The 14,829-nt window shown below is 39.1% G+C and overlaps 1 protein-coding gene across 2 annotated transcripts in view; it reads right to left on the reverse strand.

Annotated features, from left to right (window-relative positions):
- The window catches only part of fastkd1 (FAST kinase domains 1), a 30,087-nt gene that overhangs the window by 5,993 nt on the left and 9,265 nt on the right, over positions 1-14,829 (reverse strand). For both annotated transcript variants that reach the window (XM_057852950.1, XM_057852949.1), the window contains 7 exons: positions 13,384-13,782; positions 13,192-13,302; positions 10,040-10,171; positions 9,482-9,968; positions 8,788-8,902; positions 3,975-4,103; positions 3,760-3,891 (listed from right to left, as the gene is read on the reverse strand). In XM_057852950.1, coding sequence (XP_057708933.1) covers positions 3,760-3,891; positions 3,975-4,103; positions 8,788-8,902; positions 9,482-9,968; positions 10,040-10,171; positions 13,192-13,302; positions 13,384-13,782 — 1,505 coding nt within the window. The remainder of the gene's footprint in view (positions 1-3,759; positions 3,892-3,974; positions 4,104-8,787; positions 8,903-9,481; positions 9,969-10,039; positions 10,172-13,191; positions 13,303-13,383; positions 13,783-14,829) is intronic.

Below are 14,829 nucleotides of genomic sequence, written 5' to 3' on the forward strand. Positions count from 1 at the left end.
GGTGTCAAAATGAAAGAAAAACCTATAAGTTGTTCCTGAGTATAAATCAAAGGCCCAGCCAAACTATGGAAAAAAGTCGGACTATTAGTCCAGGAAATACAGTATTACAAATGCCACCAGCGGAAAACACAGACAAGACTGAAAAAACAGTTTCTGCGCTTGCACTCCTCTTTAAAAGAAACTGCTGTATTTTAAGCCAAAACAAGTGTTGTGTTTGATAAAACAGTATGTCTATATGCTGCCATAGCAGATTCATGCCGCATTAAAGTGCATGTGACACGAAAAAGCATGTTTATTTCATAATACACGCGGCATTTTATGCTCCTGAATGATATGGACCGCTTGGATGTGTGTGGAAGCAATCGCTATATTCATTTAGTTTTTTGAATCCCGCGCCATGAAAATGAGTGACTTCCGGCTTCGGTCTTGCATTGAGGAGGAGGGCGCTGTGACGTGTATGGTAGAAGGCGTCCTCTTCACTATACAGCGTACTGTTGTGTATGAGGACGAAGGATTCAGCTGATTTTACGGATTAATACGTATTTTTCGCATCACGCCAGCCAAACGGCTGCAGAAAAATCATTCTGTATGAGGGAGAGGCGTATGTGCCTTTTTGGAGTTTCAAAAGGTTCCCATTCACCGTGGATATTGGCCAAAACAAACCCGACGACTACTGTGGGACCATTGGACTTACGAGGAAGTGAGTAAACATCTTGTTTAGTATTATGCAGGGGTCGCGTTAACCGAATATTTTCCGTCGTTGACCGATTTTTTAAAACGGTGACGGAAAAAACTGAAATCCATCCGTCATTTTGACCGGTTGCAATTCACACCCCAGACCACAGGGTGGCGAGTGAGCTTATTAATTAGCTATTGTCTCTCTTGATGCATGACGTCGTTGGCTTTACTCTGAAAAATGTCAAGGCAACTGAGTGTCGGAAGTTTCTTCAAAAAGCCCCAAAACGACGATTGTGTTGATAAAAGAGGTGAAAAAAACAGGGACTGCACAAGCGGGCACGCAGTTCAAGTCCATGCGCACCAGGAGGAAAGTGTGAGACTACTTCAGGCCACAGCAGGTGAACTGTTAATTTCATTGTTCCATATGCTACATATGGTAGGCTACCTAACTACTGGGGCCACAGTTAGCTGTTTTTGTCACTGCGGAGAAAAAGTTACATATTCATCTGCTTGATGTGTGATGGCACGGTGTGGATTCTCTGTTAAGCTTGTTCGGACAGAATATTAATTTAAAATGAATGAAAACTAAATACTATTGAATATGTTGAAGCGGTATGCAATGTTAAGAGTCTTGTTAGCTGTAGGCGCACTATCCTAGACCCCACTCGCGGGGGCCTGCGCTTGTCAGTGACGTTCCTTATTCTCGCTATATGATTATACAACTTTAACATTTGTTAATAATACGCTCTGTGTGTAGTATCATCCATCGCTTTTCCTTTTTAAATGGGCACTTATAAGCGAACGCAAGAAGTAACAACGGGAACATTTTTAAACGGGCATTTCACGGGAGAGCATTTCGACTCTTCGGCCAATCATATAGCGAGAGCGAGTGGATAGTGAGGGGACCGCGCGCGGCTCCTAAGTGTCTCTGTCACGTGACTGTCGTAGCCAGTAACGCGCACGGCCAAATGGACACACAAGTACGGAAGGTGAATTATGCCAAACAAAGGGTCACCACAATGTCATTATCATCATTTAAAAAATTTAATTGACGGGTAAAAATAGATTATGACCGGATTTTTATGACCCTGTCAGTCAAAATGACAGACAACGAAAAACTCTAGCGCAACCTCTGCTATTATGTCAAAGATTAATACACCTATTACAAAGTAAACACCACAAACTTTCATTAAATAAAGGACTACTTACGTTTGATCATTGATAGGCATGTAAAAAGCTCTCCTCATGCACATTAGCAGCACGTTAGCTGCACAACAACTGCAGACACCCTCCTCCGGGGAACGAACTGTAAATTGCTCTCCGCCGGGTGGTTTGCCGATCCACAAAGACAATCGACAACCCAGTCGTCATGTCAAATAATCCAGGCTAGTTATGTGTGATTTTCCGCTTCGGAGACTTTGAAACATCACTCTGTTCGGGTTAGCATGTCGGCTAGCTGTCACGCCTTTTGGTTTGTTTACATTCTCCGAAGCCGAGGAAGGGAAATGACATATGTCCGATTTAGGTGTCATAAAATATCGTTCGGAAGGTGCGACAGTAAAGGTGAAGTCGACAGTTTTGACCATTATGGAGTAATTTTGCCATGTCGTCCTGAATAAATGCATTTTTATGATTTCATATTCCATTTAGCACAAGACTGTTATTTGTCATGACCATGCCATTTATTTAGCAATTGGGGAAAATACTTGGATAAAAAGAATATCCTGTAAAAATATTGAAGTAAAGAGACAGAAACAATGACATTTTGCAGCTCTCTTCGTCGCGTTTTCCTCGTTGTGAATAGTTCCCCCTCGACGGGCTGACTGGTCCTTCTCAAGCCATTTATATAGCTATTGGGGAAAAATACTTGGATAAAAAGAATATCCTGTAAAAATATTGGAGTAGAGAGACTGAAACAATGACATTTTGCGGCTCTCTTCGTCGCGTTTTCCTCGTTCTGAATAATTCCCCCTCAATGGGCTGAATAGTAAAACCGATGAGCCCAGTCTACCGCTGACGTCATCCACCTGTTGCGGAAACTAAAGCCCTATAATGGTAGGCATGGCTAACCGGCAGATTAAAAGACTAATCTCTCGTCATCTGCGCTTTGCTAAATTGTTGTATATAGTCGAATCTTCTCAAAATATGATTCTAATTCACATAATAATGCCATTTAAGACTTTTTTTCTCATGTCGTATGGTCTTTAAGCCCCCAAATTATTTTAAATCTGTACATTTTACCCTGGAAATCCCCATTTACAGACGTCGCGTAACCGCTTTTGTTTCAACACAGCCATAAAACGAAGATAATTATTTTTATTATTCAAAATGTCTGTCATTTTTAGCTTAGAATCATTAATAGATGTCTAATATTTCGCTTTAAAAAAAAAACTTTAAAAAAATTATTCACCCGCTTATTTTAAAACTTTTAAACAAATTACGTCACATTGAAAAAAATGGTGTCCATTAAAAGCCACGGGTTATCTACCTCACCACTATCGCTTAATTGTATTTTTTTTTTTTTTTGTTACTGTCGCATTTTCTCCGATATGTTAGATGATAAATAATGGATCCAAACAAAGAAAAAAAAAAAAAAACGTTTAAAAGGGTAAATATATGAAAAAGAAAATCTCGACCACTTCTTGATATCTGCGATTTCCGCATTGCAACCCTTGTTATATTACCATGTTTCGCCGATAAAATCCCCCCAAAATCCAGCTGTGGCCATTCACAGCTGTGTCTTGACACTCAGTGATACATGCTACATGGAGTTTTTGGATTGAAACAAGGTAAGTACGCGATAACATCTCGTTAAAGTCATGGCGTCTGTAATTCTGCCCTCGCGTGCTCTCACCTCAAGATAGAGTTTCGCTGTTTACATTTTTTTTTTTTTTTTTTTCCATGCCCTCCTGTGCAAAATTTTTTCCCCCCCAGAAAATTGATATTTTAAACTTACCAATGATGTATCATACAAGCATATTGGACAATTTTGAGTTTGGCCAAATTGGGGGTCTCAGGGCGAAACTTCAAGTCACCGGAGTGTTTTCCACCAAACACACCCATAAAATCATTGTCTCCCACCTTTCTCTTGCAGATGCTGGCAATAACCCTCATGAAACCATGGAACCCGAAATTCAGGACACTCCAAACACACGGCGCGATTCAGCTCCATCAGCCGCAGTCGGATCCGCATGTTAAGGGCATCAGGTAGCGCTGCACACCCATGATATAATGGGCTATTTAACAAGCATACAGTGTACTTTTGTCACGTCTGTATGGATTAGTTGTGCACGTACTTTCCAGCTGGGCGTCAAGTTTTCCTAGAAAATCTATACTGAAGATTTCTTTGACCAGTTCCTCAGGAAAAGAGTCTGCTACCGCCAGAGAGTAGGCCAGCAGAACCAGTAGATGAGGGTCAAAGGAACCTACATGGACAAACGGATATTTGCGTTAAGGTTGTGCAAGGTTCTCAACTTTCACGTATTGAGCATAGGACAATCTCACACAAAAAAAAATAAATGAACCTCTACCATTTTCATAATATAAAAATAAAATCGCCTGATTTTTAAATAATTAAAATTTACGTTTGTTGGCATAACTGTCATAATGATCTAAGGAAAGTGTCAGTACAATGTAGTAGAGCCGGGCGGTATACCAAAAATTTACCGTTACCGAAATTCTTCATGATAACCGACGTAATTTTGACCATATCGGTAAATTCGGTAATTTAATAAAACAAGAAAATATAATCTTTTCCTCCAGCTTTGACTTCGTGTTGTGCGGCTATGTTCATTCCCCCTTAAGAAAGCAGTCAGTGTGATTACGTATGAAGTCACGTGGTTAACAAGAACGCAAACAAACAGAAGCCCTGTAGGCTAACGCTGATGGCTAACGCTACAAGCAAACGTGATTGAGTCGGGCTTAAGGGAGCTTCGCCAAACTTTCACCCAACATTAAGACTTTTGGTGGCCTCCAGACGGGCTTTAACCCACTGTCCTCATCGGTTCTCATGATTTCAGGAGAGGGTGCTTTCAGTGCTTTCTACTGGTAGCCAGGCCATAGGCTAACACTAGCTGCTAACTCCACAAATGAACGTGATTAGTCGGATAGTGGCTCTAACCTTGTCGAAACTGCTGAACTTAATGAGTGGATTGGGCACGGACTGCACCTAGCAATCAGTATGTTGAGTATGTATGAGTATGTATCAGTATGAGTTATTTTGTCTGTGTGTGTGTGTGTGATTTCTCTGATACCATCATAAAAGCTATGAGTGTAAAGCATAAAGTATAATCCAGCAGTGAAGCCTACTGGACTGTCTCAGGAAATTAGAATACACAATATTCTAATTTTTTGAGACAGTCCTGTGTATATATACAGGACTGTCTCAGGAAATTAGAATACACAATATTCTAATTTCCTGACTGTCTCAGGAAATTAGAATATTGTGTATTCTATTGTATTTCCTGACTGTCTCAGGAAATTAGAATATTGTGTATTCTAATTTCCTGAGACAGTCCTGTATATATACACAGGACTGTCTCAAAAAATTAGAATATTGTGTATTCTAATTTCCTGAGACAGTCCAGTATAATATGACCGTTTAATGGCCACAGCTATTTTTCTGTATGTGCTTGCTTTGTTCTGTGTCATTACTGCCATCATAAAATCTTAAATGTTTCATTGGCATAAGCGCAATATAGCTTTAGACCGGAAGTTCAGGATTTTTGACATTAGGCTTAATCTTCGATTTAGCAGGGGTTTAGTTAGTTGATGGAGTTGATTTCAACAAATTAAGTTAGTCTGTAATTTATTTGTTAGTTTCAGGGCTCTGGAGTCGATAAGCTAGCAAGAGTTAGTTTATGTTTAGACTGCATATACAATTGTTAAATTGAAAGCTGGTAAACAAATCAAAGAGAAATGGTTAATTTGTATTTCATGCAATGATTCAGATTTTCAAATTATATAACACTCCGCTTAGGCAAATTTATCATCATTTATCGTTATCGAGGTAAATCTGTTCAATTTACCATGATACTTACTTAAGGCCATATCGCCCAGCCCTACAATGTAGTCCGCCTCATAGATATCACATACAGTATATCAGGCTAGATGTCCAAAGTACATGCTCCACTGACAAAACTTTTACATGCTCGGATGCAAAATTGCTAACAAGTGACAACGCTAGTACCCATTGGCTCACAGCGTGCATCAGACTTGTGGAGTGGAGCAAAATACACTAATTAGCCTAAACAAAGATTTCTGTGCATGTGAAATAAAGCAGTTTCATAATTTTATAATGGTATAGAATTCTTCATAAAAATGACAGACAAGCAGAATTTGAAGGTATGCCGCTTTTAGATCACTGGTGAGACAAAAATGGAGCCATATGTAAACAGTGTTGTTAATAACAGCATTAGAGTCAGTACTAAGTAATCTATGAATTACTTTTCCCTCTTTGCAATGCCTTTACCATTACTGATGATGTGATGGGGCATGTTACTACAATTTGGTTGAATGAAGCACGAGATGTCTGATTTTCACACATCAGGAAGGGGGTGGTGACGCTGTTGCAAACGCGATGATGATTGGCCAGGTGGGTGGGTCATGCCCCACTTCAATGCTAGCGATAATGGGAATGGGCCAGGGAATTTCAAAGGTAGCGTTCTAAAAAGAATTATATTTAATATTGTTACTTTATGGAATTTTTAAGGATAGTGTTCTGCTTTTTGTGGATTAGGCCTAACATTGTTACAGAGATTTGCACTGGTTAATGGTCAGTTTACATTTGTGTTTTCTTAACAGACTGTAATATATTTGATCCAAATATATACTAAATGTTCTAAAATACTGTATGTGTAAGTGTCTTTATTCTCCAAATAGTTAATAGAAACATCTTTGATGTGAAAGATGTTATAGAATGTATAATTCGATAACATGTAGAAAATGAAAAGTAGCGTCAGCTTCTTTGCTGAGTAACTACCATAATTTTCGGACTATACATCGCTACTTTTTTCCCCTCATTTTTTGAATCCTGTGGCTTATAGTCCAGGTAATGCTTTATTTGACAGTGGTGTCATTAGACCGTCATAATTATGACATGACACTATCATGGTCCTTACTGAATGCTTATGACAGATGTCATTAAGTGTCATCCGGCAAATTATGTCTCTAACTCTATTAATGTCTAGCTCTGATCTTTTATATCCATTCAAAATTGAGATAAATTGCCGGATGACACTAAATGACATCTGTTATAAGCATTCATTAATGCTCATGACAGTGTAATATCGTATAATTATTAGGGTTGTTCCGAATGTTTTTTTGCTCCCGATCCGATCCCGATCGTTTTAGTTTGAGTATCTGCCGATCCCGATATTTCCCGATCCGATTGCTTTTTTTTGCTCCCGATTCAATTCCAATCGTTCCCGATAATTTTTCCCGATCATATACATTTTGGCAATGCATTAAGAAAAAAAATGAATAAAACTCAGACGAATATATACATTCAACAAACAGTACATAAGTACTGTATTTGTTTATTATGACAATAAATCCTCAAAATGGCATTTACATTATTAACATTCTTTCTGTGAGAGGGATCCACGGATAGAAAGACTTGTAATTCTTAAAGGATAAATGTGACCTTGTATATTGTGACTAAATATTGCCATCTAGTGTATTTGTTGAGCTTTCAGTAAATGATACTGTAGCCATTTAACCTCTGCCCAAATGCATGATGGGAAGTGCAACCATGACTGTGCGTAGTGGTACCGATTGATATATCTTCTCTGCTTTGGGAAATAAAATAGGGTGTTAAGAAAAAGATCAACTACTACCAATCTTTCCCACATTGCTTCCATGAGAATTCTAATTAATGAGAGAGGGATTCTAAGGCTTTAGCCAATTAAAAAAAAGTTTCAAAGGCTGCCAAATTTCTCTCTACTCATTTAACGTTGCCTTTTAACACTATGTATACGTAAAACGGTGCCATTATAGATTGAACGCGACAATGCGTGAGTGGGTAGTGCAGCACATGCATTAATTGCGTTAAACATTTAAAAGTTATTACTGCCGTTAACACGATAAATTTGATAGCCCTAGGTTAAGCCAAAACTAAAGACTCTGGATGAGTGTAACGTTAAATGCAATTAGAAAAACGGTTTAATTAAAAAATATATATATATTAAAAAAAGGCATGTCCGATATTTTTTTGCCGATTCCGATACTTTGAAAATGATGTGATCGGCATCCCGATCGATCGGGACATCTCTAATAATTATGATTGTCTTATGACTATCTTATGGCGCCACTGTCAAATAAGGTGTTACTATAACTAGCAATTAATGAAACAAAGAAGAGTAAATGAAGAAATATTTAGCATGGAACATGAATTTTGATTGTTAATTACATTTGTAGCGCTGCAATGCATGCTAGGAGGCATGTTGGATGACAACAGTGTTAACAGCAGGTAGCAGCAGAGGTTGACTGTCTCCCCAAAGGGAGCAGTGATGGCCAAATGAACCTTCTTGAAGCAATGAAACTTTGCAGCCTATTGGTTCAAAGCTTCATGGTGGTTCATTTGGTCTTATGACAGTGGTATGTTGCTGATGTCAAATAAATTATTACCAGTGAATACCATTTGTTGTAAATATCCCATAATACATTGAGGACACCTGCGGCTTATAGTCCAGTGTGGTTTATCTATAAACAAATGATGTTTTTCTGTCAAATTTGGTGGGTGGCGGCTTATAGTCAGTTGTGCCTTATAGTCCAAAAGCTACGTTAATTATTTTTACAATGAGGTAACTGAGTTACAAACTCAATTACTTTTTGGGAGAAGTAATTTGTAACTAACTAATTACTTAAAAAAAAAAAAAAAAAAAAGATTACCGTACATGCACTGGATGTGAATAGCAAACCCTTATGGCGTGATTAATAAACACTTGTATGATCTGTGGATTCCTTAAAAATGACAAGCAAGATTGTGTTTCATCAAAAACATGGAAGAATCCAAAAATACAAGTAGTGCAAGTTATATAACCCTGGTTATATATAGTATTGTAACGCAAACGTTATCTAAGAAATGAGATAGTCTGCACGCTTACTTACCTATATGAGGAGTTAAACGCTGGATGCAAACATTGTAAAGTTCGTCTGCTCTTTCAGAATCATAATTGAGGACAGAAAAGGGAAGCAGCGTGGCATATGTTGCTGAGTGGTGAATCTTAAAGAGAAGAAAAACAGGTCAATGAACTTGTAAGTAACCTAGTTTCTCATATCATAAAAATATTATGTTTTAAATTTTGGTCTGGTTTATAAAACAGGCCTGTCCGACAACAACTTGGATTTAAAATAATTAGGTCTGAGAATGCTTGAGGTCAATTTTGACACTTTTGTTGGTAGAAAAAAAGGAGGAGTATGGATAGTGGTCATATCAAGCTAATGTAGAAAAAAGTAGAAGTTTTTTTTTAATGCAACAGAAAACATTTAACTGCTTATGAATTCCACAATTTGGCAACATCAATGGCACCAAATGACATAATTTTTTTCCAAATGATGTCATCACACACTGCCAGAAAGAATTTTTTTTTTTTTTAACTTTCCTTCAAATGCGCTTAACTCATTGGCTGCCATTGTCGTCTATAGATGTCTAATCTATTTCAACTTGGAGGGAGCAGCGATCATTCACTCCAATTCAAATGGATTGAACATCTATCGCTGTCAATGGCAGAGAATTAGTTTATTCAATTTTTTTCCCCTTCAAATTGTACTATTCATCCTACATCCTCCTCCTTAAAAGCACCTTGTCAATGTCTCTAATGGCCACATCGGCGATCCGCTCCATCAAGGGTACGCAGAGAAAATTAGACCTGGTTAAGAAAATGGACAAATCTGGCACATTGGTCCAGTTTATTTGCTCCGACATCCTCTGCAGCGTGGCCATGATCTGTTCCAGCAGCATTTCCTCGAACCATTCTCCCGAAATGTATCTGAGGTCCTCGAGCAGCAAGTCCAGCCGGTCAGCCGTCTGCAGCCTGTTCTGGCCGCAGTGGTTGAGGGTCTGCAGCAGACGCACATATTTGCCGGGGGTGCCACGGCGGTAGGATGTGTCGTTGCGCACCCACTTGGCGAGGGCTACGGAAATGCTGCTGAGGTCGTTGAGGTTGCACTGAGGCACCATTGCGTCCAACCGCGAGACCACGCTGTCCTCCAGCCGTGGCGAAGGCAGCATGGACAGGACGCGGGTCAGCATGGTCACTTCGTGTGGAAAGATGCTGTGCTCTAAAAATCTTAAGAGAATTCAGCCTTTTAGCTTGAACGGAGGGATGTATTCTAAAAAGAATATCAAACATCAGCTTACCTCAATAAAATGTTTCTTAATTTGATGAAAAGTTCTGGATTCTGATAACGTAACAGATAAAGAGCTTGAACGATTCTGGCAATCTCCACTGGCTTGTAGACATCAAGGTTTCTTTGGATGACTGATACGATTCTGGAGAAGACAGTCATGGTACAGTATGACGGCACGACTCACAAAGTGACTCAGGATTGGTGTCCAAGTGTTCAATACTTAAGTACTTTTTACCTTTTGCAGTTCGAAAAGCAAAAAATGCTTAATCAAATATACAAACTGTGCATAAGGTTATACATAGTTTTCAAACATTTATTCATATACAATTTGTATATAATAATAATGCATTAGATTTATATACAGTGCTGGCCAAAAGTATTGGCACCCCTGCAATTCTGTCAGATAATGCTCAATTTCTCCCAGAAAATGATTGCAATTACAAATGCTTTGGTAGTAATAACTTTATTTTGCTTGACAGATGTCATTAAGTGTCATCTGTCTTATTTTGTCACTAACTCAATTTATGTCCAGCTGGGATCTTGTACATCCATACAAAAGTGAGTTAATTTGCCGGATGACACTAAATCACATCTATCATAAGCATTCATTAATGCTTATGACAGTGTCATGTCATAATTATGACTGTCTTATGACGCTACTGTCAAATAAAGTGTTACCGGTTATTATACTTTGGTGTAAATATTAGGGGTGTAACGGCACACAAAAATCTCGGTTCGGTACATACCTCGGTTTTGAGGTCACGGTTCGGTTCATTTTCGGTACAGTAAGAAAACAAAATGCAAAATATAAATGTGCTAGTTGTTTATTACACACCTTTCAACAATAGGAACATTAGCCTATAGACCCTACCCACGTGACGTCACAACTCCGCTCTCCTGAATGGTACCGCCCAATTGTCCGTCAAAACATAGTGTTAACCTGTTACGGCTACGTACATTCCTCCTATTTACGGCGTGTTTTTCTGCTCCTTAACATTAATAATCAAAATGGTGAAGGCGTGTGTGGCTGTTGGTTGCACTAACAGAGAAGATGGAAGGAGAGACTTGAAGTTTTACCGTATTCCGAGGGATCCAAAGAGGAGAGCGAAATGGACGGCTGCAATTCGACGTGAAAACTGGGCACCAAAAAATCACCACAGACTATGTAGTAGTCATTTTATATCCGGTAAGATGCATTTAAGATATACTTAGAGGGTTTTGGGCTGACAAATAACCACAATTAAGATCATTGCTAGGCTAATCGCCGACAACATACACGTATGTATGTAGTGAGAGTGCTATCGCTAAACCATATAAACATTAAAAGCCTTAACTCCATTGACAAACGACATGAAATACATTAGACTTGACAGTGGATGTTAGCAATAACAAAAGATTTTGAATTGAAAATTTCGTAACTCACCTTTCCAAGCACAAGATAGATTCCTGCCGAATTTTCGTGGACGAGGACCTGTTTCACCCAACCAGCAACGAAGTATTTATAAGCCTCCAAGCTCTTGAAGTTTTTCAAATTTTCGTGAGAATAGGCTGATTTTGTGTGGACAAGATAATTGTAAATATCAGCGTAGCAGATGTCAGGCAGACAGGGCGAAGACAGTGGGTCGAAAAACATCGATTTGGGCATCAAATATGGATCTGGCGACTGTATAGAACGAAGCTTTTCCACATAACGCCTTTTATGCAACACATCCAGTGAGTTTACGGCATCAGAAAGCACCGGGTCTTCCATGAAATGCATTTTAAATTCCTCGATCAATTGAAACCAATGCTAATACAGAGACAAAATGACGGACAAGTGGACGGAACCATACAGCGAGCACGTGGTTTTGTGACGTCGTGGGTAGGGTCTATACAAAGCTAGAATTCTGCTCAAAAAGTAGCGGGTATTGAAAGATAATCCAACAACAATTTGCCTTTCGGACCCCGCGTATTGGTCAGCTTTCCTTCTGAAAGAAAGAACAAAAAAGAAGTCCTGTGCTAAAGAGAAAAGGAATCCCAATGACAAAGATTTTAACATGTATTTTACAAATGAAATGCCTCAATGAAACTTTTTTTTTTTTCTTATGAACGGTTTTCAAAAGCTTTATTGGTGGATTTTCTCAAGTTAAAGCGCCACACAGAAATTAATAAATATAATTGTGTAAGCACGATGTGTGTATTACTCTTATTATTTAATTACAGGTGTTTTAGCTCATTTCATTTTATTTAAATGGGCTATTATTTATTTTATTATGTGTTTATATTTTACAAATGTGATGTAGTATTCATTTATATATTGTATATTTTATGTTGTATAACTTTAGTTCCTATGTGAATATTAGTTTCTACTTGTTTTGTTGTGGTAGGAGGCTTTTGTATTAAACACTGGGCCGTGTTGGTTATTATTATAGCAGAGAAGACAGCAGTAAATCAACAAAGACAAGTCAGCCGTTCTTTTCGCGTGTGTCGTGTTGAGCCGCTTCTGGGACGCATCTAACACGCGGCCGCACTGCGACTGGTGTGCATTGGCTGATTGACTCTAAAACCCGCGTTTCACTGTGTTCTCGTCACGTTGTTGAGCCGTTGACGTTTCTGGGTTATACTGTCCTACCGTGTTGGTCCTCATTATAGTAGAGAAGACGGTGTAAATATAATCTACACAAAGAACCTGTAACCCGATCGACTCACAGCCTAGAAAAGTAAGGGTTATATTACGTTAGAAACTCGTTCGGTACGTGTCCGTTCCGAACCAAGCACCACGTACCGAAACGGTTCAATACTATTACATGTACCGTTACACCCTTAGTAAATATCCCATAATACAGTGAGGACAGCTGCGGCCTATAGTCCGGTGTGGCTGTCTCTGAAGAAATGCACTTTTCAGGTCAAATTTGGTGGATGGCAGCTTATAGTCAGGTGCACCTTATAGTCCAAAAATTACGGTAAATTTTAATGTTTGTCATTATACATATTATGATGCCACTTAAAACGTTCAAGAACCACTGCTCGAGTGTTTGATGGATGCTTAAATCGTCAATGAGATGCCTTTCTACTACAAAACTTAAACTTAAAAAAATCTACCAAGCAACTGATAGTAATTCATAAAAACACAAGTCAAAGGAACCATTGTAATTTACATGACATAACACAGAGTGCACTCACTTGTTTATCAGGCTTAAATTCCTGCTCTGAATCTCTTCTAATGTTTCAGCGATGGCCAACGCCTGCTGTGCGCTGAACTCATCAGCCAAAAGAAGTGCTGTGCTCTCCAACCTGTAAAGAATACAACAGCCGCACAAATGACGGACAGCACTAAAAAACTGTAAAATTCCAATTGTTTGTCATGACACCAACCCATCTCTGCTCTCCTGACTCGCCATTGGTGCCAGCGCAGCAAAAAGTTTGGTGAAGGAAAAAGGGTCTGTGCTGGAATCTATCAGTTCCATCAGCCTTTGTTTCACTGCCAGTCTGAAGTCACAGTTGTTAAACTGCAGGGATTGATACAACCCCAAGAAAATGCTGATGTTCTCCGCATTCAGTCTTGGAATGTTGTGCAAGAGAATCTGGTTGCATTTTTCCAGCAGAGGCCTGTGGCCGTACTTGATGTTCCGGAGGAATTGCACCACTCTGCGCATGTTATTATAGTGGGACTGATCCATAACACCAAGGAGAACGTCCGCCCGGCTAACAAGGGCGTCCCGAAGACGAGGAGACACCAGGGAGGAGATGCTGATGAGTAACGTCGTTAGGATTCTGTATAAGAGGAAAAAAACCAACCAGACAGGTTTCTGTAGGGAAAGATAACAACTTTATCTTGTCCATACTAGGTATGTGCCAGTATGAGATTTTGACAGTATGATAACCTTAAGCAAAAATACAGCGGTTTCACGGTATCACGGTATTGCAATCATAGCTCTAAAATGTGTTATATTGAGATTTATGGGTTTAAAAAAATTCCATTGAACACGATTTTTTTCCCACAATATATTTGCAAATTGGAACATCAACATGAACCTAATGTTAAAATAAAAAATAAATAACTGAAATATTTTATATAAAATTGAAATAAATAGAACTTATAGACTAAACCCACAGACACAGCTCAAGTTGCTAAACATTCGAAAAAAATATACAGTATATATATTTCCATAAAAAAGTAAAAAACACTTCTAAATGAAATTTAATATATATACACTCACCGGCCACTTTATTAGGTACACCATGCTAGTAACGGGTTGGACCCCCTTTTGCCTTCAGAACTGCCTCAATTCTTCGTGGCATAGATTCAACAAGGTGCTGGAAGAATTCCTCAGAGAGTTTGGTCCATATTGACATGATGGCATCACACAGTTGGTGATTTGAGTGACTTTGAACGTGGCATGGTTGTTGGTGCCAGAAGGGCTGGTCTGAGTATTTCAGAAACTGCTGATCTACTGGGATTTTCACGCACAACCATCTCTAGGGTTTACAGACAATGGTCCGAAAAAGAAAAAATATCCAGTGAGCGGCAGTTCTCTGGGCGGAAATGCCTTGTTGATGCCAGAGGTCGGAGGAGAATGGCCAGACTGGTTCAAGCTGATAGAAAGGCAACAGTGACTCAAATAACCACCCGTTACAACCAAGGTAGGCAGAAGAGCATCTCTGAACGCACAGTACGTCGAACTTTGAGGCAGATGGGCTTCGGCTACAGCAGAAGACCACGCCGGGTGCCACTCCTTTCAGCTAAGAAGAGGAAACTGAGGCTACAATTTGCACAAGCTCATCGAAAGTAGACAATAGAAGATTGGAAAAACGTTGCCT

This window comes from Corythoichthys intestinalis, chromosome 12 (assembly GCF_030265065.1).
Source record: "Corythoichthys intestinalis isolate RoL2023-P3 chromosome 12, ASM3026506v1, whole genome shotgun sequence".
Classification (NCBI taxonomy): Eukaryota; Metazoa; Chordata; class Actinopteri; order Syngnathiformes; family Syngnathidae; genus Corythoichthys; species Corythoichthys intestinalis.